This window comes from Entelurus aequoreus, linkage group LG08 (assembly GCF_033978785.1).
Source record: "Entelurus aequoreus isolate RoL-2023_Sb linkage group LG08, RoL_Eaeq_v1.1, whole genome shotgun sequence".
In the NCBI taxonomy this organism is placed as follows: domain Eukaryota; kingdom Metazoa; phylum Chordata; class Actinopteri; order Syngnathiformes; family Syngnathidae; genus Entelurus; species Entelurus aequoreus.
In genome coordinates, this window is record NC_084738.1 from 22,049,528 (window position 1) to 22,071,506 (window position 21,979).

A 21,979-nucleotide genomic window follows, 5' to 3' on the forward strand; every position below is an offset into this window, starting at 1 on the left:
ACACTTTCAACACTCAAAAGTTCAACACTGTGTTTATTAATTATAAATCAATACAGTTCATATAAAAAGGATAAGATGAGGTTGTTGCTGTAAACTAAAATCCGGTTTTCTCACCACTCCATTGATAGCAGACAGGTAAGCACTTATTCACCTGTCAACACCCGTGTCTAATATTGTACTCTGTGAAAGGTTTAAATGGAATTAATTCAGCTGACATCAATTTGTGCCAAGTGCTGCAAGTATCGTGCCCTCGCATGCCATCCATAAGAATTTTGTGCAATCTTATTAGACAGAACCATGCTTAGTCAAAATTGTGACATGTGCACTTGTATAGGCTGTGTCAAACTTTGACTGCCTGGAGGTAAACATCATTAAGCTTTGAATGTAACAGCATAAGCATCATCTGACAAGAAATGACATAGCGTCAGCAGATTTGGGTTTCCGTGAAAAGGCAGCGTCATTGCGTTGTCGACACTTGGCTGCTTCTTGAAAGGAAATGGACATTTGTAGATGTCAAGAGGTCAATAGGGAGCGTTGTAGACAAAGCTCAGTCGTAACTCAAACACAATCCAAAATTGAAGTGTGGGGTCAGTTACCATGGAAATAGGATTTTCAACACTCATTGGTGGGGGTGAAAATTAAACTAAGACAAATTATTCTCTGGTATAAAATGCCCTAGGAATAATGTATCCGTTTGCCACGTTGTTGCAGGCCGATAGTGGTGAAGGCAATACTAATTCATACTCACAGCACTGCAAGATAGAAGCAAACAATACAACCTCAAACTTAAAAAACTGTGGGCGTCCCCCTTCCCTTCTTTAAGATACAAAACAAATCAGCAGTGTGACCATCTCAAAATTAATAATTTATATAACAGTAATGTTATGGCTTTTTATTTTTTTGAGCCTAACCGAGTTTGATGTATTATGGTAGGTAGGTGCAAGTAAAAATGGACCCCAAGCCTTGTCACTTTAAAACAAAGAGTGCAGGGTTAGAGCAATAACTTAAATAGAAGTGCTTAACATGTCAGTTCATAGAGCCCTTTCGAAACACAAATATTATAAAATATGCAAAGCAGGAAAACCATTGCAACACAAAAATGACCAGCTGTAATGGTAATTCTAATATTCCTCCCATGGTTGACAAATGTGCATTTCACTTAAATGTTTCCTCCCTTACAAATGTTCTCTTGTTCGCTAGTCAGTGTCCCCCCCATGTCTGTGATCCACGACTGCCCTCTGTTGCGAGTCTGTCTGTGCTAGGCAAACTCTCAGTCTCTGTCAGTGGTCCCTCTTCGTCTTTCGCCATTACTGCCTCCTCTTTTTTCCTGCGCTCCAATTCCCACTCCACAAAGGTGTCGAAAAGGCTGGGCCAGGCCTCGTCCTCGCTGTAGTTGCTCAGGTCGGCCCCGATAGCCTGGGTGAAGTTCAGGAACATGTTCCAAGTGTCCCTCGAGATGCCCCGAACGCCTGAGGGGTTCTCCGCCAGGAAGTCCAACCAGTGCTCCAGGATAGACGGCATGTCCTGGGTGAACACCAAGCGCCACAGTGCAATGGCAATGTCCCGCTGCAGCGAGCGCTGGCCCTCGTCTGCATCCAGGCCAAACTGGAAGGTAAAGCGGTACAGGTCCTTGAAGTTCTCCTCACCCTGGGCGTCCAGTAGCATGTAGGGGAAGCGGGAGCAGATTCCTTCAAGGCTGTCTGCCTGGATTGCCTTGCAGCCCTCAACAAACTCCTTTCTGTTGACACAGACAAAACACTGCAATTCAGAATGACATTTCTCTTAAATTTACAAACTATTACTGCTTTTCCACTGCATAGTACCAACTGCTGTACTTGCCACAAAAGGTGCGGTAGTTTTCCCCACTTAAAACAAGAAACAGACAAAAAGAGGACACACCGACAAATAATGGATGAAAAGAATCTCCTGCATTTATTTCTCAGCATGAAGGGTAATAATTAGTTATCGAAGAGGAGACTGAAGGCAGCAACAGAAGGAGTATAAATAATACAGCAGGAATCAGAGCTAATGTTAGCATGTGTGTTCATTTTTATCATTTCTCGCCATGTAAGGTACTACAAATTGAGCCGTCAGATCCCTGGAACTGCCAATGGAAAAGCAGCCGCAACAAGTACAGTTGAGTTGCAGTGGAGATTACTTACTGTATAGTGAAGATTCCAGGAAAAAAGGATAACATTTTAAGTCAGAGGATAGGTTTTGGAGGATAAATTCTTTGAATCCTGCACCATCCTCTCAGACTAGAGCTGCCCTATACAAGTCTGTGAGCAAGAATTGATGAAGCCTACTGGGATGAGAGGTAAAATTTCCTCTTTGACAAACTGACCGGTCCAATGCCCTGAGAATTGAATTAGTCGGATGAATGAGAATATTCAACATTTTTTAACCAGCATTTGATTATACTTCTGATATAAATCAGTGTTTCTCAATTAATTGTGGCGACCCACTACAATTAAATTTGGCGCCACATATGTGAAACACTGGAAATGTATCTACTTTAATAGAGCTCAATAGCCAAGCTGCCTAATTATTAACAAAAAAAATAAAAAAATTGTGGAGAAAAGTGTTTGTCTATCCGAAATTAACAGTGCCATTTTCAGTTTGGAACAGTACACCCGTACTAGGGCTGCACAATTTATCGACATCGAATCAACATTGAGGTTTTAATCAGTGCGATAAATAACCGCAGGAGAAGGAGGTTTTTTCCCCCCTTCTCCGTCATCGGCATTTGAGTGATTCAGAGTTGTTGAGCCGCGCGTTTGTTCGTCTCTCGCTTCAAACAAATAGAAAGACGTCTCACTCTGTGCATCGCTCTCAGCACGTTTTTATTTAACTGAACACAAATTAAGAGGAAAAAAATATGATTACGAAGCCAAATGTCCTGTTGTGGTAATATTTCAGCTTCAAATTGGATGGGCAATATACGCCCATCAACATGGACGAACGAGCGAGAATGCCGTGGTCATGAGATGTCAATAAACAAAAAGACAACGTCTGACCTCGTTTTTCCAACTGGGGAAAAAAAAGAACTTTTAGATAATAATTTATTTTAGTTTAATTAATGCCTACAGAAATGAGTCAATTTTTTTGGTTTATTTATTTTAGATAAACGTACCGGTATTTATCTTGCAATTACAGTAAAATGGTAAACAATTCTACAATAATGAGAAATATGTTTTTATCCTTTTAAATGGTTACTCGCATTAGTATTATTATATATTATAATTCCTTTATAATCATTGTATAGTTTTTTATCAGGGGGGTGGGGGTTTCATTTTAAGAGCATTATGTAGACAAAAGCTCTAAGTATATCTGCATAAAGCCAAATCGTTTTTAAGGTAAATAATTGCATACTGTTATAATGTGTGGCACCTTGAGACAAGAATATGTTGATTGACAGTCTGAAAGTAACATCTTGTATGCCTTTTTATGTATAAATGATAAAAATTGCAAATCAAATATCAATTTTGAAGAGAAAAATCTCAATTAGCTTTTTTCACAAAATCCTGCAGCCCTACACAGTACCATTCAAATTTAGCCAGATCTGCACCAAATAATCCCTGTACCCATGTGCCATCCTTCTAGAACAGGGGTCACCAAAGGGTCAAAGAATATTTGCTTCAGCTGTTAGTATATTTACCCAAATATGGCTTTTTCACTTCCAATACAACAGCGGTAGTGGAGCCTTGAGTGTTGATCGATACCAATAGTAATCCGATATGATATCAGGAGGAATCCTAGTACATGCTTTTATTATTTTGTAGTGTGGAATGTTAGAAAAGGTTTGAGCAAGTGAAATTGGCCTAACAGAACAATGTTAGGTATGAAATGTCTAGCTTGAACGTTATTGTGTGCTTAGCTGTTTTGTAGCTGCTAGCTCTTAGAAGCCTATAGCCTACCATGTTTACCTTTTGTAAATGACTTGACTAAAATACATGAAAGAATCAAACTTGCGTGCTTATTGGAGGATATTTACGTACGCTACGTTTACACTGCAGGGTCTGTCGGATGTCCAATTCTGATTTTTTTTGGTCAAATCTGATCTTTTCATGTGGTCGTTCACATTACAAATAAAATGCAATGTGAACGTAAACTGACCCGCATGCAGATATGACATCATGACGCCACACGTGATGCAATGTTTACACAAGTAAACATGGCTCCAATTCTAGTTGGTGTCAGTCCTGGCGTATTTATGGCAATTTCAAGAATTTTGTGCAATCAAAGTCAACATTTTCTCAATAGAATTATTGCGTGTAGAAGATCAGGAAGGAAAGCAAGCATTTTGGCCTTTTGCAGTTTGTGGTACATTCTATATAACATCTCCTCTGCAGAGTGTATTGGCGAGAAGTCGGAGATAGGAGTGGTTGAACATTGACTGGAGTTCCTAAAACATTATTTTCACCTATTTTCTGCTTCTTTGTCAACTATTTTTTTCGTACGTGTTTATTTTGCCGAAGAATTACGACATCACTTTTTGATGACATTCAGATGAATGCTTACATATCCGATTTATATCCACATACAAAAAAGAAGCCTGAGTCAGATTTTACATATTCGGAATTGTACGGTTCATATTGACATAAAAAATCAGATACAGTTCACATATGGGCGAAATAATCGGAATTGACATTCAAGTGTGACCAAGGCCTAAGATGCTAAATGGCTGTCCAACTTTGCACAAACAAACGCGCTGCAGGAGTGCTTGTATCGGAGCTTATATCAGAGATTTTAGATGCAAGCCGATATCATTCGATGCTTGTATTTTGCAGATATCAGACCGATATCCGATGAGGACACCCATAATATTGAAACTGTTCAATTCAGACATTTGGCCACAACATAGCATAAAGAAAACAACGCGCTGTTTGAGTGGATACCTGCTTTGTAAATAAAGTACAATTATAATGTTACCAGTCATATAAAAATAAAACACAAATAGCTCACCTCTACTTTCTTTTTGTCAAAGTAGCTGTAATAGTGATGATAGTTTGTGGCATTTATTCATCAGAAATTGGTTATGCGATTCTTGTGAGGTCCTCACACCAACTCACAAACCATCTAACAAACTACAATCAAAGCATAATATATTGCCTTGGAGGAGGTAATATATGGGGCAAGCAGTGATTCAGTCTTGGTATGGGGACCAGAGGGTCCCAGGTTTGAAGACCAGCAAATAGTATTGTAGCAGTGGCCTTGAGCAAGAGACTGAATTGGACAAACAATTAAAACAACAGACATCACTGTCGCTTCTTTGCATGCCCGTAATACCCACTGTGCATGTGTGAGGATTGATCGAGAACCTTTGATTGAAAAAGTGCTGTGCTAAACATCAGAGAGGGGGAAGTCAACCGTGACTCAAACAGAGGGCTATTCTTTTCAGCTGAAGTACACACTGACATTAACAGGAGTGGGGCAGGATGCATTTCCTGTGTAACTGAAAGGTTAATTTCAGCAAGAAAAATGCCACTTATTAGGGCCGCGCAGTTTTGAAAAAAAAAAAATGTTAGTTGTGATTTTCTTGCCGGTGGTGTCGCCCATCATTAGGTACAACCAGGGCAGAAGAGCCAACTTGTCCTGGCGGGTGAGGCTCGCTGAGTGACAGCGAAATAGGATGCCGCATCAGCTGTCTTGTCAATGACAATTGCAGCCTTTGTTTGTGATGCAGTTTTTTTAAGTACAATAAAAAAGTATGTTATATAAATCAAGATCGCAACCCAGTCTCACCTTGTAAACTTGCACATGGTTGCTGCTTGAAACTTCCAGGCAAGAACGAGCACACGGAACTCTGCCGGGTCCACACACAGGTCGTTGCAAAACATCTCCATGCCTTCCTCCAAGATGGCATCCTCCTGCTCATCCTTGTAGCAGCAAAACAGCTCCTCGATGTGCTTTATGGACAGCCCGTCTCCATCCATGTTCTCATCACGTGGTTCTCCCATTAACGTCGAGATAACAGGTGTCTCCACGGTAACCTCAAGGACCTTGGTGCCATTCGAAAGCTCGTTGCCAGGCTTGCTGCTGCTGTTCGGGGCGCTGGGGTCCTCCTTGTGGCCTCCCCCACTACCAGCGCAGCTGCCTTTTTTGTGGTGGGACTTGGACCCGCTCTCCTTGTCGCCACTCTTGCTGCCGAGCGAAGACGTCGGATTCTTGCACTTGGTGACACACTGGCCCATGTCTTCCTGCCTGGTCACCTTTCCGTCAGTCCCCCTCGCATTCAGTCCCCGTCGGAACCACCTAGACGCCTCTGCTCTGGCCCGTCCAACTGTCTCAACATACCCTCAAGGCCTAAGGTAGAAAATAATGTTAACATCTAGCTCCTTACTGACTGGATGCATTCGGATTGGAATTAACAATAATTAATTTGAAATAAAATAAGATGTGACGAAACTAAAGGGTAAACTTTCAGCTTTACTTAGAGATCTTTAACAAAAAATGGACCATGAGGAATTAAGACTTGGACATTATCGGTACAGTACACACCAAACTTTAGAGTCTTAGGAAAAATAAGCTAATATAACAAACTACCAGGTCTTGTACTGCCACTTGTGAAAACCCTAAACAAGGATTTAGAGCAAGCATAACTCTTATAGGTACATATACACTATGCATGTCTATTTAACTGTCGAACCGAGAATGACACAATACCAGCCCCCAGGTTCAGTTCAAAACTTGTGAGAAACATTTTTGCAACAAATTCCTAAAAACACAGGACTGTTTCTGTTGTATGGAGGAACTTGGACCACTTTAAACACATTGGCAGATCCTTGCATTTACATTTTAACCTTGCTAGCAAACATACTGTAGAACACTGGGGTCCAAACTTGCGAGGCACCCCTTTAGTCTCCTTTTTGGCAGATCCTTGCATTTACATTTTAACCTTGCTAGCAAACATACTGTAGAACACTGGGGTCCAAACTCGTGATTAACATAACTGAGGCACCCTTTAAGTCCTCTCCTTTTTGGCAGTTACAATTTTTTGGTAATGTGATTGATGTAACTAAAGTGTTGCTGTAACTTGTTTACTTCATATGCAGTCAGTAGTCATTTGTTCAACTTCTTTAGTTATACTAGGCTTCTAGCTAGTAATGTTCGTCAAGGTTCCATTTTAGGTCCTCTCTTTTTCATCATTTGGTTTATTTAACTGGTTGCCCATGAGTTCAGTTAAAAAAACTTGTGAGAGACAACATTTTTGCGGCAGATTCTTAAAAACACAAGAGTGCTGCTTTTTTGCAGATTGTCCTTAAAAACAGAAGAGTGCTCCTGTAACAATGACAAAATAAATAAACCAAACTCAGTCAACGTCTACTGTAAAGAATGCTAGTTCTCCTGAATATACAAAATAAGACTAATGCTCCCCTTTAGCTTTCTGTAAATGTGACCCCCAAAACAATTTAGCTGAATATCTCTGCACTATAGTGTTAAGATTAGGAGGTTTTACTTTAGCTACAGTAAACACAAACAAAAAAAGCCTGGAAAAAGCTGGCTTGTTTCATATTTAGGGTTTGTAGCAGGGCTATTCAACGTACCGTATTTTTCGGAGTATAAGTCGCACCGAAGTATAAGTCGCACCTGCCGAAAATGCATAATAAAGAAGGAAAAAAACATATATAAGTCGCACTGGAGCCCGGCCAAACTATGAAAAAAATGGAGACTTATTGTCCGAAAAATACGGTACTTGTTTTTGAGGCCACATTTCCAGGAAGATGAGGACCGGGGGATCGGACTTCTCCCTTCACCATTACTCTTGCCTCAAAAATGCTAAAGTCTCTCCCATGTTTTGAACTGAACTAAGAGCCAGACTGCTGCTGTCATTCCTCAGCCGTATTTGGTCGCCAGTTGAAAAGCCCTGGTTTAGAGATTTACACCTGAATACAGTAAAAGTCTGAGCTTTTCTTCCTACCACTCACACACAGCAGTGACTTAAGGCGAGGCAGCCACACACTGCTCAAATGGACTCTAATGGCGTGACATGGTGTAAAAATCATTGCTGGTTACTTACAAACTACTTCCTCAGATGGCATTGGCAAAGATCACAGTCGCTCTCTATGCTTTTCCATCACTGTGACTTTGGCATCTGCAATGTTGAATGAAAAGAGACAGGTTACTTGTCATCATAAGCAGAAACCCAAACCTGCAGTTCTATTTTTGCTGCATGACAAAGATGCTGCGACAAATAAAGATGGTTGACCCACCGATTGCCACAACTACTTTTTAATCATGCTATGAATCGATTACGTCTTCAAGTGGTCTTAGAAGACGACTCAAGTCAAAAGCTGTCCTATTAAAAGTCTTTAAGCCTGCTAGGATGAGGCAAAATGTCTTGTAAGACAACCTGAACAGAAAACTACTTTAGAACTCAAATACTGTATAATACATGTAAGTTTTTCACAAACAAGCACAGTTTTGATTTGTACTGAATATATTATATCATTAACTTTATAGGCTAGATCATCAGGGGTGTCAAACTCGTTTTTATGAAGGGCCACATTGCAATTATGGCTGACTTCTGAGGATGGCTTGTAACCGTGAATGTATATGAATATAAACATATAATAGCCTTGTTACACAATTTTCTACGGAAACTATACTTTCGATTATTATATTTTTTACTTACAGATTAACGGATAACTTGATTTGAAATCATGAGTCAAGTTGACAAGCAGATAGATAGATATTCATATTTGATAACCCCCAAAAATGCTTTGAACATCTGAGCATGATCAGATATTATAAAAGTGTAAATAAAACATATGCAGTAGCAGGCAGTACATTTGTTTATCAAAATTGAAATAATTAACAGAAAGAGTTTTTTTCTAGCCTTTTTTAGGACACATAAGTGTCATGGTGGGCCACAATAAAATTCGGCTGACCACCTAAAATGCCGGTGCGGCCACCTTAAACAGTGTGGCAGGCGAGTTTAAAGGAAAACTGCACTTACTTTGGAATCTTGCCTATAATTCACAATCACTTTGAGAGACAAGAACTTTTTTTTTCTTCCAAATGCATTCTAACTCGTAAATAAAAGTCATCTTACAATGGAGCCAATGGGAGCCATGACCTCATTGCGTCTATTTTGACCATAAAACTCAAATAACCATTCAAAAAGCTCCAACTATACTCCATTTACATTTCATGACCTCAATGTTAAGGACCTACATTTAGCGGTATCTTCCTTATGCTGCTGTATTGACATCATCAGCTGGTGAGCTGCTTTCTCGCCTCTGAGTGTGTGAAAGTTTATTATAGATTATAAATCATGCTTTGCACCTGGGTAGTAAAAATGATGTGAACATATACTGAGAAGTTGGTAAACTTGGACAACCAACTTAGACCAGGAAATGGCGATAAAGATCTGAAAAAACGCTTCGTTCCACCCCCCTTTTGTCATCGCGAAATGGGAATACATCAACATCCTAACGGTTGGCATCCCAGTGACAGCAGACATTGTACAGTAAGCGATGTTTTATTTGGTTTGTTGGCTCTAATGTCTACAGTGAGCAGTAATCAGTGATGTTAAAAGAAAAAGTGAATGTTGTGAGGCGCCTGTGAAATAATGCGCGACCGAATGCTTGAAATTAATGTTATTATACATTTAAATATTATTAATGTGTATGTTACTATACTAATATTAATATTAGTATGTATATAAAACTGATGGAAGTGTTAGGATGTTTTTTTAAGCCCTTTAGGCATCATCGCAACATGATTTTTGTTAGCATTTTTTTTTATTGGTCAGAGTGCATAAAAGAAAAATGTATGTGTGCTTAGATTTAGACTTCCCTTTATTGTCATTCAAATGTGAACTTTACAGTACAGATAAGAACAAAAATGTGTTGCATTAGCTTGTTGTAGTGCAGGGTAAAAGAGCAATAAGGTGCAGATATAAATAAATAGATTACTGTACAGATAAATATATTGCACTTTTGCCTATGCATCCACGTTTATGGATGTATGTTATATTGTCTTTATATTCCAGCGAGTTCATCCGTTTTGGGGGGGAATTGAGGGGATTATTATGATGAGTTCAAGAGTCTTATTGCCTGAGGGAAGAAGCTGTTACAGAACCTGGAGGTTCTGTTACGGAGGCTGCGGAAACTCTTTCTAGAGTCCAGCAGTGAAAACAGTCCTTGTCTTGCATAAGGATCGTGAATGATAGGCAAAAGGCATAGTGGGTAGAGCGGCCGTGCCAGAAACCCGAGTGTTGCGGGTTCGCTCCCCGCCTCTTGACATCCAAATCGCTGCCGTTGTGTCCGTGGGTAGGACACGTCACCCTTGCCCCCAGTGCCGCTCACACTGGTAAGTGAATGATGAATGATAGGTGGCGGTCGGAGCCACGCTTCCGTCAGTCTACCCCAGGGCAGCTGTGGCTATGAAAGTAGCTTACCACCACCAGGTGTGAATGAAGGATGGGTTCTCATTTCTCTGTGAAGTGCTTTGAGTATCTAGAAAAGCGCTATATACCGTATTTTCCGCACTATAAGGCGCACCTAAAAACCTCCAATTATCTCAAAAGCTGACAGTGCGCCTTATAATCCGGTGCGCCTTATATATGGACCAATATTGAGCCACAACAGGTCTCGCAACTACGGTAAGCAGCCGCCGACTTTATTTTCCCCCGTAGAAGAAGAAGTGCGCGGTGCATGCTGGGATATATGACTGCGCGAGGCGTGCCGTTTCATTTCCATTTGTGTGTTTAAGTAAAGACCCCAAAATGGCTCCTATTAAGAGACACGCTTACGACGCAGAGTTTAAACTCAAGGCGATTATTCACGCAGTAGAACACGGGAATAGAGCAGCAGCGAGATAATTTAACATTAACGAATCAATGGTGCGGAAGTGGAGGAAGCCACAAGATGACCTGCGCCAAGTAAAGAAGACTAAACAGAGTTTCCGAGGGAACAAAGTGAGATGGCTACAGTAGGAGGACAAACTCGAACAGTGGGTTGTTGAACCGAGAGCAAGTAGAAGTGTTATTGCTTTGCACTATTTCGAGTGTTACTATATTGTGATTGCACTAACGTTTGATTTACCGTAACAGTATCAGACTGTTTTTTACGTGTTTATTGAATCGAGGAAAAGTTCCCCTCCACTATGTGATATAAATGTTGCACTACATGTTACACCTTGCTGTTGTTAAGAGATAAACGTAATACTACGTCACTGACTTTACCTCGGGGATAATAACAAAACAGCTGTTTATTCATTTTGGGAGTGAACGGAATTGTCAGAACGCTGGTTTGTAATCTATTAATAAAGTTTGACTGACCTATCTGACTGTTTTGTTGACATTCCCTTTAGCGCAGCTCCATCTAAAGTTAAAGTTAAAGTACCAATGATTGTCTCACACACACACTAGGTGTGGCGAAATTATTCTCTGCATTTGACACATCACCCTTGATCACCCCCTGGGAGGTGAGGGGAGCAGTGGGCAGCAGCGGTGGCCGCGCCCGGGAATCATTTTTGCTGATTTAACCCCCAATTCCAACACTTGATGCTGAGTGCCAAGCAGGGAGGTAATGGGTCCCATTTTTATAGTCTTTGGTATGACTCGGCAGGGGTTTGTACTCACAACCTACCGATCACAGGGCGGACACTCTATCCATTAGGCCACTGAGTATGAATAACGTAACCCCAGCCTCTACTGTAGCGTCTATTCTATGCGCCTTATAATGCGGTGCGCCTTATATATGAACAAAGTTTTAAAATAGGCCATTCATTGAAGGTGCGCCTTATAATCCGGTGCGCCTTACAGTGCGGAAAATACGGTAAATCTAATCCATTATCATTATTATTAAAAGTCCAATAAAAGTGCAGTTCCGCTTTAAACAATGTGGCGGGCCATATCTGGCTCCCGGCCTTGAGTTTAACACCTGTGGACTAGATGATAATAAACTAACTTTTTCCCCCTGATCGTGCTTTGTTTGCCACACTTAACAGCCTACTCTTCAGTATTGGGGCCAATCTATTACACTTGCCTTTCAGTGGGCATGTACAGGCAAGTCCTCATTAGGTACACTGGCCACAGCCACCTCACACATCTATAAAGCCGTGTTTGCTTCTGAATACACGTCAGAAACACTAAATAGCGATGTTTTAATGCAAATATAAGAATTTGAGGGACATTCTATGCAAACTTAGAGTTAGGTTACTACAGCAACGCGATTGTAACGCGTTTATTTTACAACACACACGTTAATAATGTAACACTTTGCCATGATGAATTGCATTTTAAGTCAAACTGTAATCGTTGCAGGCTTTGTACTAATTACACACGAACTGGGTGGCCCTAACGATGTCGCCATAGCTAGCATTAAAGTTAGCTATCAGCTAAGCTAAATGGCTTGATTAAGACATAGAACTGCCGTAAAGAAACTCACCTTCTCCGGCAACCTCTATCGTGTGGAATGAAACCAGCATAAAAAAGGGGGAAAAATGTTATCCGTTAAAAGTAAGAGCAGAAATAAAGAAGAGGCAAACTCGTCGCGTTAGCTTGCAGAGCTAGCAGGCAGCTAGAAATAATAAGTTCACAATGTATACATCGTTGGCAGCTTAGTGACACAATGCAATAAGCCGCTGCATTTAAACAGCGTCTGTAAAAAATGTGTCTTCAATTAGTGGTCATTCGTTTAAAGGAATGATTAGAGACTACAGCAAAAAAAATACAGCAGCCTATTTCTTTGTGCTTCCTTTTTTAGTGGAGCTTCATTACGGGCATTTTTCTGCATCACTTCCTCCTCGCTGTTCGAAGCACCCAACAGCTGATCTGCGCCTCCGTCTTGTGGACGATTATCCTTTCATATTAGTGCACAACAACGCTCGTAAATAAGGAATTGCGGCCATTATGGACGAAAAAAACAACAACACAACGATTGAATGACATGTTCAGTCAATGACACATTCAAGAGCTTCTTAAGAGATTAATATTGCGCCGCGCGATATATTATTTTATCATACTGCTAAATAATAAACTGGTACTGTATGTATGTTAAAACAATAATTTTTTTCTGAATCAAAAATGAAGGCATTAGCAAATTAAAAAGGCGCTATGTTATTTAGTAAACATTTCTATTTACCAGAAGGTAGGTCGTGACGTCATCACAACGCGACAGTCATACCAGCCGTCCTCGGGAGCTCCACTTAAACGAATGAGCTGCAAACAAGCCACTTTATAAAAGGTAATCGTTTGGTTTGTCAGCATACACATGATATACATTAAGTTTATGGCAACTGCGATTTTATTTAACTTAACTTCCACCAGAAATTGCGCATCTGTGCGTATCGGCGTTGAGGAGCACATTTTAGCATAGTGTAAAACACTGCATAAGAAAGTATCTTGTGTCGATTAACACATTAACTGTTACCTTTTTAAAAACACTTGGGATTGTAAAATTATACAAAACATACGTTTTTTAAATGTCAGTCATATAATAGGCACCGGAAGTTATGACAGCACGCATAAAGATTTTAGCGACAAATAGTGGCCGATTTGTGGAAGTGCATGTTTTGTAGACACGGTAGCGGTAGAAATGGATGGATGACTGGAATGTGAGTGTGAATGGTTGTCTGTCTATATGTGTTGGTCCTGCGATGAGGTGGTGACTTGTCCAGGGTGTACCCCGCCTTCCGCCCAAGTGCAGCTGGGATAGGCTCCTTCCACCCCTGTGACCCCGAACGGGACAAGCGGTAGAAAATGGATGGATGGATGGATGGAATGTGAGTGCGAATGGTTGTCTGTCTATCTGTGTTGGCCCTGCGATTAGGTGGCGACTTGTCCAGGGTGTACACTGCCTTCCGCCCGAGTGCAGCTGGGATAGGCTCCAGCCACCCCCGCAAACTCGAACGGGACAAGGGGTAGAAACTGGATGGATGGAATGTGAGTGGAATGTGAGTGTGAATGGTTGTCTGTCCATCTGTGTTGGTCCTGCGATGAGGTGGTGACTTGTCCAGGGTGTACCCCGCCTTCCGCCCGAATGCAGCTAAGATGGGCTCCAGCGACCCCCCGCGACACCGAAAGGGACAAGCGGTAGAAAATGGATAGATGAATGGAATGTGGGTGTGAATGTTGTCTGTCTATCTGTGTTGGCCCTGCGATGAGGTAGCGACTTGTCCAGGGTGAACCCCGCCTTCCACCCGTGTGCAGCTGAGATAGGCTCCAGCATCCCCCGCGTCCCTGAACAGGACAAGCGGTAGAAAATGGATGGATGGAATGTGAGTGTGAATGGTTATCTGTCTATCTGTGTTGGTCCTGCTTGTCCAGGGTGTACCCTGCCTTCCGCCCGAGTGCAGCTGGGGTAGGCTCCAGTAAATCCGGCGACCCTGAGAGGGACAAGCGGTAGAAAAAGGATGGTGGATGAATGGCTTTAAAGAGGTGCGGATAAAGAAACTATGCAGTTAACAGATGGGATGTGACATACATAGACCACAATAACAATATTTTCACATACTTCCACTTTTGCATAAACAATTTTACTAAAATAGTTTTTTTTGTGACTCTGTCCAGATGACGGCCTCTACTCCAAGGACGGTGTTGTCGCTGTACATGCGGGTCTTTCGCGTCGCACGGACCTGGCAAGCGCACAGTGGAGTGGCGAGTGACACGCTGGCCGAGAGAAAATATATACTTCAGGAGGCGCGCACTTTGTTCAGACAGAACCAGCACGTAAGAGCGATTTGTGGTCACAGAAACGAAAACAGTATTTATTTCGACTATTCATCTGCTGTGTGTGCTACACTTTCAGGTGATGGATCAAGAAACCATAAAAAGCTGCATTAAGGAATGTGAAGCTCGGATAGAAATAGGTAAGAGAAGTGACCCATTTCATCCTTATCACTCAGTATTTATCATTTAGCTGACTTTTTGATATAAGTCTTATGGCCTTGGTGTAGAGTTATATCAATTTTTTTAATTACATAATAATGATAGGCATAATTGATCATTTGGAATGGATTGATAAGTGATTAATATGGACGTATTATTATATCAAAATTATTTGCAAATGCGTATCTCAATCTGTGTCTGTAATCCAATACACATGTCTGTGGACTAATGTGTGTGTCTGTATTTTTCTATGTGTGTGCATGTTTAGGGACAAGCGGTAGAAAACGGATGGAAAATGGATGCATGTTTAGGTTGTCTTTCCGTGTTATGATTTGCCATAGGGTAAAAAAAAAAAATCTGTCCATACTTCCCTATTTGACTGTCTTTTTACACAAGACTTTTTGCTATGTTTCTGCCGCGAAAGGGTTGTGTATCGTATACGGAGGTGTGAAGTTGGTAGAGTGGCTGTGCCAGCAATCGGAGTGTTGCTGGTTACTGGGGTTCAATTCCCACCTTCTACCTTCCTAGTCACGTCCGTTGTGTCCTTGGGCAAGACACTTCACCCTTTGCCTCTGATGGCTGCTGGTTAGCGCCTTGCATGGCAGCTCCCGCCATCAGTGTGTGAATGTGTGTGTGAATGGGTAAATGTGGAAATACTGTCAAAGCGCTTTGAGTACCTTGAAGGTAGAAAAGCGCTATACAAGTATAACCCATTTATATTATTTATTTATAATATGTAAAGCAGGGGTCACCAACGCGGTGCCCGCGGGCACCAGGTCGCCCGTAAGGACCAGATGAGTCGCCTGCGGGCCTGTTCTAAAAAAAATTTTTTTTAAAAAATAAAAAAAACTTTTTTTTAAAAAATTAAATCTACATAGAAAAAACACAAGATACACTTTCAATCAGTGCATCAACCCAAACAACCTCCCCCATGCACACTCATCCACACCCACTCACACAAAAGGGGTTATTTCTTTCTGCTACCAATATTCTGGTTCCCACAACATAGACAACACATCTGCAAGGGACACAGTCCCTGAAGCACACATGATTGTATAGGCTGCTGGTCCACTAACATTTTCATTAATTACTATTTTTTATGTAATTATTTTTATATTGTTTTACTTTCTTTTTTTTGAAGAAAATGTTTTTTATTTATTTATCTTATTTTATTTTATTTTTTAAAAAAGGGCCTTATCTTCAACAGACCAGGTTGTCAATGAAATTAGATTTGTTTAAAGGGTTTTTTAAACCAGGCCCAGTCCAGATAATGTCCAAGTCGGACTCAGCAACACACACCTTCATTCATGTACACAGAAAAAAATTAGGGAACACAACAGATTGCATATAATTTATAAACAAAATTACATTTTCAAAATAAGCATTTATGTACAGTCCAGATTATGTCCAGGTCACTCAAATTAGGGAACACAACAACAGATATCATATAATCTATAAACATAATTATACTTTCAAAATAAGCCCTTGAGGACTTCTCATCTTTTTTTTAATGTTTTTTGGCATCATTATCGTTTTCAACCATGTAACTTTCTAAAGTTAGAAAATACTGAATAAATGTTTTAAAGAAAGTAATACTAAGTGAATATCTGTTTTTGGCCTTAAAAATAAACATTTTACCGAGTACTATAATTAAATTGACTAAATCATGATTGTCAATGAACTCTCCTAAAATAACAGAAACCACATTAAGCTTCATAAACAAACCAATCCTTAAACACATTTTTTCAACTTCCACCCAAAACAAAGACACAATATGACAATACCAAAACAAATGCAGGGTGGATTCAGGCTCCTGACAACAAAATCGGCAATCATCTGACTCTGTCATATTCCATAATTTTAACATTTTCCCTGTGGGTAAGAAGTTATAAATAATTTTAATTTGAAAATAACGATTTTGCACATCGATAGTGGTTTTATAGATTAGTTTGAATATGGCATCCCATGGCAACGGGCAGTCAAAAAAGTCCTCCCATTTTCCATTTGTGTTGTATGAGGCAGCCTTCAAAGATTTATTTATTAAATAAAAATGATATATTTTTCTATTTATTTTAGTTCCTTTTTGCCAACTAGAATTTCTTATTAGAGGTTTACAAACTAATAATTTAGTAGTTCCATAATTAATTATTTGTTTCCATCTTTTCCCAATTACTCCAGTTAGTTGATAAAATGAAAAGCTTGAGCAAGCATCACCATACATAGCTCTAAATTCATCATACTTCATAATTTTACCATTCTCATTGATAATATCATTGACAAAAATGATTCCTCTTTCAAACATATTTTTCCAAAAGAAAGGCTTTCCATCTATTACAATATTAGAGTTCATCCATATTAACTGCTGCAAAATATTGTCTCTTTTTTCTGGCACATAAAATTGAAAACACCACTATGAGTGGATTGTTTCCTTTATGAACCCCGCCATGTTTCCCAGCAGACTCTCTGGGAGGGGATCACTTGTAAAAAAGGATACAATTTCTATTGATACAGTACATGTTTTTTGTCCAACAGGACATTTGTGTACCACTCAATGTTTAAATACATCTTTGGAACAATTGATGCTTTTAAAAACAGACACATAGCTTCAAGGTTGAGAAGTTTCAGGCCCCCATATTCATACTCTTTGTACAAAACCTTTCTTTTAATCTTTTCTGGTTTGCCGTTCCAGACAAAATCGAAGACCCTCCGCTCATAAATCTTAAAAAAGTTTTGTGATGGAGCTGGTAATGACAAAAACTAATAAATAAATTGAGGAATAATTAACGAGTTGGCAATAGACATTTTACCATACAAGGTTAGGGATTTCCCTTTCCATAATTGCATAATTTTGTCCAGCTTTCTTAGTCGATTATCATAATTTACTGAGCCTAGATCTTCCAGATTTTCTGGGACAACAACACCAAGTATGTTAACTGGTCCATCTGTCCACAAAACAGGCACTTTGCATTCCATTCGAAAGGACGTTCCCTTTAGATTTCCGATCCTTAACATTTTACATTTATCATAATTAAGCTTAAGGCCAGATTGCTGTGAAAATATGTCCAAAAGATTAAGAAGGTTCCGCAAACAATGAGGAAAAATCTTATCTTTGTGAATCAGCCTTTTCTGACATGAACTTCATCAAGAACAAACACAGAACACGCCTCACTGATGCACATCTGCAAGACTCACTCAGAGTTGCAGTGTCAAGTTACACACCAGAGTACAACACACTAGTTAACAGCATGCAATGCCAGGCTTCCCACTAACTGACAAAGAAACAGATAACAGATTTGGTGTCCAGTTCAAAGTGTGACATGATTTAAAAATTTGAGAGTTTACTTTTGTATTTTACATGAGTTATTATTTGTACAAACATGGTGCAAAGTAATTCATGATTTGTTAAAAAATGTTAGTGGCTAGCTAGTTAAAATGGGATATTGTGATTTCACAAGACTGTCTTAGAAGTGATCATTTGAAAATGTTCAATTTGAAAAATGTGCACTTAGAGAAAATATAAAAATAAAGTGTTGCATATTGATATTTATCTGTTTCTATATATATTTATTGTGAGAAATCATTAAGATGATCAGTGTTTCCACAAAGATAAATATCATTAATTATTAATAATAACAGAGTTAAAGGTAAATTGAGCAAATTGGCTACTTCTGGCAATTTATTTAAGTGTGTATCTAACTGGTAGCCCTTCGCATTAATCAGTACCCAAGAAGTAGCCCTTGGTTTAAAAAAGGTTGGTGACCCCTGATGTAAAGCATTCTGTGTCTAAGAGTTGTATGTGCGTAAAAAAAAAGTCTGTCTGACTGTCATCAAATTTGTGTGAAGCAGGAACCCTGATTGGCTGTCTTTTTACACGTGACTTTTGCGACAATCGTGTGCATGTAAGAATTGTCTGTCCGTGCAGCGGTTCAAAGTTGTGAAAAAAGTTATCTCTGGAACGTCACCTTACCTTTTCTTCTTCTTACCATTAGTCGCTGCCCTGTACCCACCAGTGACGTGCGGTGAGGTTCATGGCTGGTGAGGCAGTGACTTCATCACAGTCAGATTTACAAACATATGAACCCTAAAGAGTATCTTATTCACCATTTGATTGGCAGCAGTTAACAGGTTATGTTTAAAAGCTCATACCAACATTCTTCCCTGCTTGGCACTCAGCATCAAGGGTTGGAATTGGGGGTTAAATCACCAAAAATGATTCCCGGGCGCGGCGCCGCTGCTGCCCACTGCTCCCCTCACCTCCCAGGGGGTGATCAAGGGGATGGGTCAAATGCAGAGGACACATTTCACCACACCTAGTGTGTGTGACAATCATTGGTACTTTAACTTAACTTTAACTTTACACATACAAACTGTAGCACACAAAAAAGCACATTTAATAAAAAAAACTTTATTATGGTCTTACCTTTACTTATAAATGAAATCCATGCGCCGCTCCTTCTGAACAAAAGCATCGATAACTTGTTTATAGAAGTCTTCCTTATCTTTCTTTAGTTTTAAAAGTCTCTCTGTCTCGATGGAGATCTTCCTTTAATTATTACCTCCTGCTTCGATTGAAAGTCCAGTTTAGAAAACTGTTTTATTTTAGATATGTAATCCTCCATGTTAAAAGTCCAGGCGAGAGGAAAAAATAAACGATCGCTAACTGTTGCTGCTTGTTGTCACTTATTCTGCAGCCGAGTAGTCGCAAGAATGATCCCTGGGATCACTAGCGCCCTCTACCACCATGAGGCGGGATTACTGCGAGCCTCACCCAGTGCGTCTTCGCAGCCGTTTTATGATTGCTCAGCACAAGAAATACGTTACACACATACAGTTGTTGACAAAATACACTGTACATTATATACCTCAGCTAACTAAACTATGGAAATGGATAATATAATTCATATAGCAATACGGTCTCACTGCACAGCAGGCCAGCAGTTAGCCGAGTCATTGCGCAATCCATGGTGAGGCTCAACTGGCTGCTGACTCACCGCAAGTCTCTTCTCAGTATTTGAACGGCAAATGTGAAAATTCAGCGATTTTGAATAAAAATAATCTAAAACTGGTGAAGTTAAATGGAAAATAACTTTATAGTATAATCACTGGATACATATAACAATTTAATTATTTTTTTTTCTTTTTACATTTTTTTTCTTTCCATGATGGCACGTGAGGCCCTGCCTCACCTGCCTCCCCTGACTGCACGTCACTGGTACCCTACACTCACACTTGTGTTGGTGTTGAAGCCAACTTGCCTAGAACAATTATAACGGACTCTCCATCACTTTATGTAAAAAAAAAAAAAAGGAAAAAAAGTTACTGTTTTAGCAGTAGTTATCAGAAGTTTACATGTACATTTCTCGGATATAAGGTCCGATACAAGCAGTCCTGTTTACTTGTGCGAAGCTGTCAAGTCATTTACAAAAGGTAAACATGGTTGGCTATACTGTAGGCCACTAGAATAGAATATAATAGAATAGAATATATCTTTATTGTCATTGTACATTGTACAACAAAATTGCAAGCAAAAACTAATTTAGTGCAAATTCATAACAAAAGGAGCTTGCAGCTACACAAAAGCTAAGCCCACAATAGCACACAAGCTAGACAAAGGTAAAAGGTGTCCCTATTTGAACGACATTGCAGTCTGAACACATTTGTCAATATTAACAAGTATCAAATATTTATAGCTGTTTATAACTTACAGGTACGTCTCCATGGCAGAATCATATCAGAAAGTATCCAGTGACAAACGTGTCCACATGAGCTTAACTTAACGAATTATTGTTATTAATAAGTGTTGCAAAAAAACCCCCCCAACAATTACCACTCCACTTCAATTTAAAGACAGCATAAGTCTGTTTTAAGGTTAGTGGTTTTCTCAGAGTAATTTTAGTTGATCAAGCCTTTTTACATTACACACTACAAAAACCTAATAGTATGTACATGATTAGTGCTGATATCGTATCAGATCGATATCGGCCAATACTGAAGACTCCAATACCGGTATCATAGCGGAAGTGATGATGATTTACTGTTTGATGCACTGACTGTTTTGTTTCATCTCACAGGTCTACATTACAAGAATCCATACCCGAGAGCGGTAAGTGAATAGTTTTGTTTTGTGCTGGTGCATAAAAGCTCTAACATGACTGTTTTTTCCCCTTCCTGCAGACATACCTCCCACCAATGGGTCTGGCCACTCTGAAAGGCAGGAAGCTGCGAACACAGCAGCGCCTGAGGAAGCAGGCCAAGCCAATTTACTTACAGTCACACGACGAGACCTGATACCCTTCCATCCACGCCGAGTCTTCCAGTTACCAAAGCAAAGGAAAAGCTAGAATGCCATCACAAGATGGTCCAATGGGGTTAATGTGTCGCTGGCACCCACTGACCACTCTTTATAAAGACACTTTTATATGATCGTTTTGTTATTATATAAACATGTTTCTGTTTAAAACCATGTCTAGGCAAAATCTTTGTTTATTTGTATTTTTTTATTTTAAGAAAACGATATCAATCTGCAAAGCAGATAAATTGTATTAAAAAGTTACGGGAAAAATAGGCAAATGGGTGGCTTTTAATGTGTTATGGATGACTGAAAGGAAAAAAAAAAGTACTCGGGGTAACACGTTCAAAGCATGAGAATACAGTTGAAATATTACAAGAATAAAGATGTAACTTGGCCTGAAAAAATAGAATGAAGTCACCTTATTACGCTAGAGAAACTAGTTTTACAACAATGAAGTCAATATATGAGCATAAATGTGTGCCTGAGTTGTGAAATCACAACTTCATTCATACTTTACAAATTAATTATTGTAGTATTAACTTTTGTTTGGCAATGTGTTTTATCCTCACAATGTTACAAGTCTGAAACTGTCATGTAATTTTTTTCACCACCTTAATAGTTGTTTGTATTGTGCTTTATATTTAAAAAAGTTACACATTGCAGATTCTTTACAAGAAATGTTTGCATAACATGCACTGGAGCCCTGTTTCAGTTATCGAAGCAGAATAAAACATGCTAAAACAATATTTGATGTAACTTGTTTTTTTCCTACCATAATATCACTTCTAATAAAGTAGGAGCCTATCAGTTTTACAGGACTTAGAAACTATAACGGCACATTTTTTATA

At 39.6% G+C, this 21,979-nt stretch overlaps 2 protein-coding genes and 1 long non-coding RNA gene across 6 annotated transcripts in view; 1 reads left to right on the forward strand and 2 right to left on the reverse strand.

Moving 5' to 3' along the window:
* Positions 1-16: 16 nt before the first annotated feature.
* dcun1d3 (defective in cullin neddylation 1 domain containing 3) lies at positions 17-13,158 on the reverse strand. Of its 3 annotated transcripts, none has more exons than XM_062055990.1 (4): positions 13,095-13,158; positions 8,021-8,095; positions 5,746-6,306; positions 17-1,738 (listed from the first exon to the last, which is right to left on the reverse strand). In XM_062055990.1, exons 3-4 carry the CDS (start codon positions 6,192-6,194, stop codon positions 1,201-1,203), a joined length of 987 nt encoding a protein of 328 aa, XP_061911974.1. In that variant the 5' UTR covers positions 6,195-6,306; positions 8,021-8,095; positions 13,095-13,158; the 3' UTR covers positions 17-1,200. The 3 variants fall into 3 exon arrangements, with proteins under 3 accessions (XP_061911974.1, XP_061911975.1, XP_061911973.1); XM_062055991.1 differs by lacking the exon at positions 13,095-13,158 and adding an exon at positions 12,731-13,021; XM_062055989.1 differs by lacking the exon at positions 13,095-13,158 and adding an exon at positions 12,399-13,021.
* On the forward strand, positions 13,053-21,881 carry lyrm1 (LYR motif containing 1). 2 transcript variants are annotated; one of them, XM_062055997.1, is made up of 5 exons: positions 13,053-13,196; positions 14,522-14,680; positions 14,760-14,820; positions 20,911-20,942; positions 21,014-21,878. In XM_062055997.1, exons 2-5 carry the CDS (start codon positions 14,522-14,524, stop codon positions 21,125-21,127), a joined length of 366 nt encoding a protein of 121 aa, XP_061911981.1. In that variant the 5' UTR covers positions 13,053-13,196; the 3' UTR covers positions 21,128-21,878. The 2 variants fall into 2 exon arrangements, with proteins under 2 accessions (XP_061911981.1, XP_061911980.1); XM_062055996.1 differs by lacking the exon at positions 13,053-13,196 and adding an exon at positions 14,151-14,389 and having other exon boundaries at positions 21,014-21,881.
* The window catches only part of LOC133655649 (uncharacterized), a 118,463-nt gene continuing 110,733 nt past the window's right edge, over positions 14,250-21,979 (reverse strand). Inside the window, exon 5 of the long non-coding RNA XR_009827023.1 lies at positions 14,250-14,337. This is a non-coding gene — a long non-coding RNA (uncharacterized LOC133655649). The remainder of the gene's footprint in view (positions 14,338-21,979) is intronic.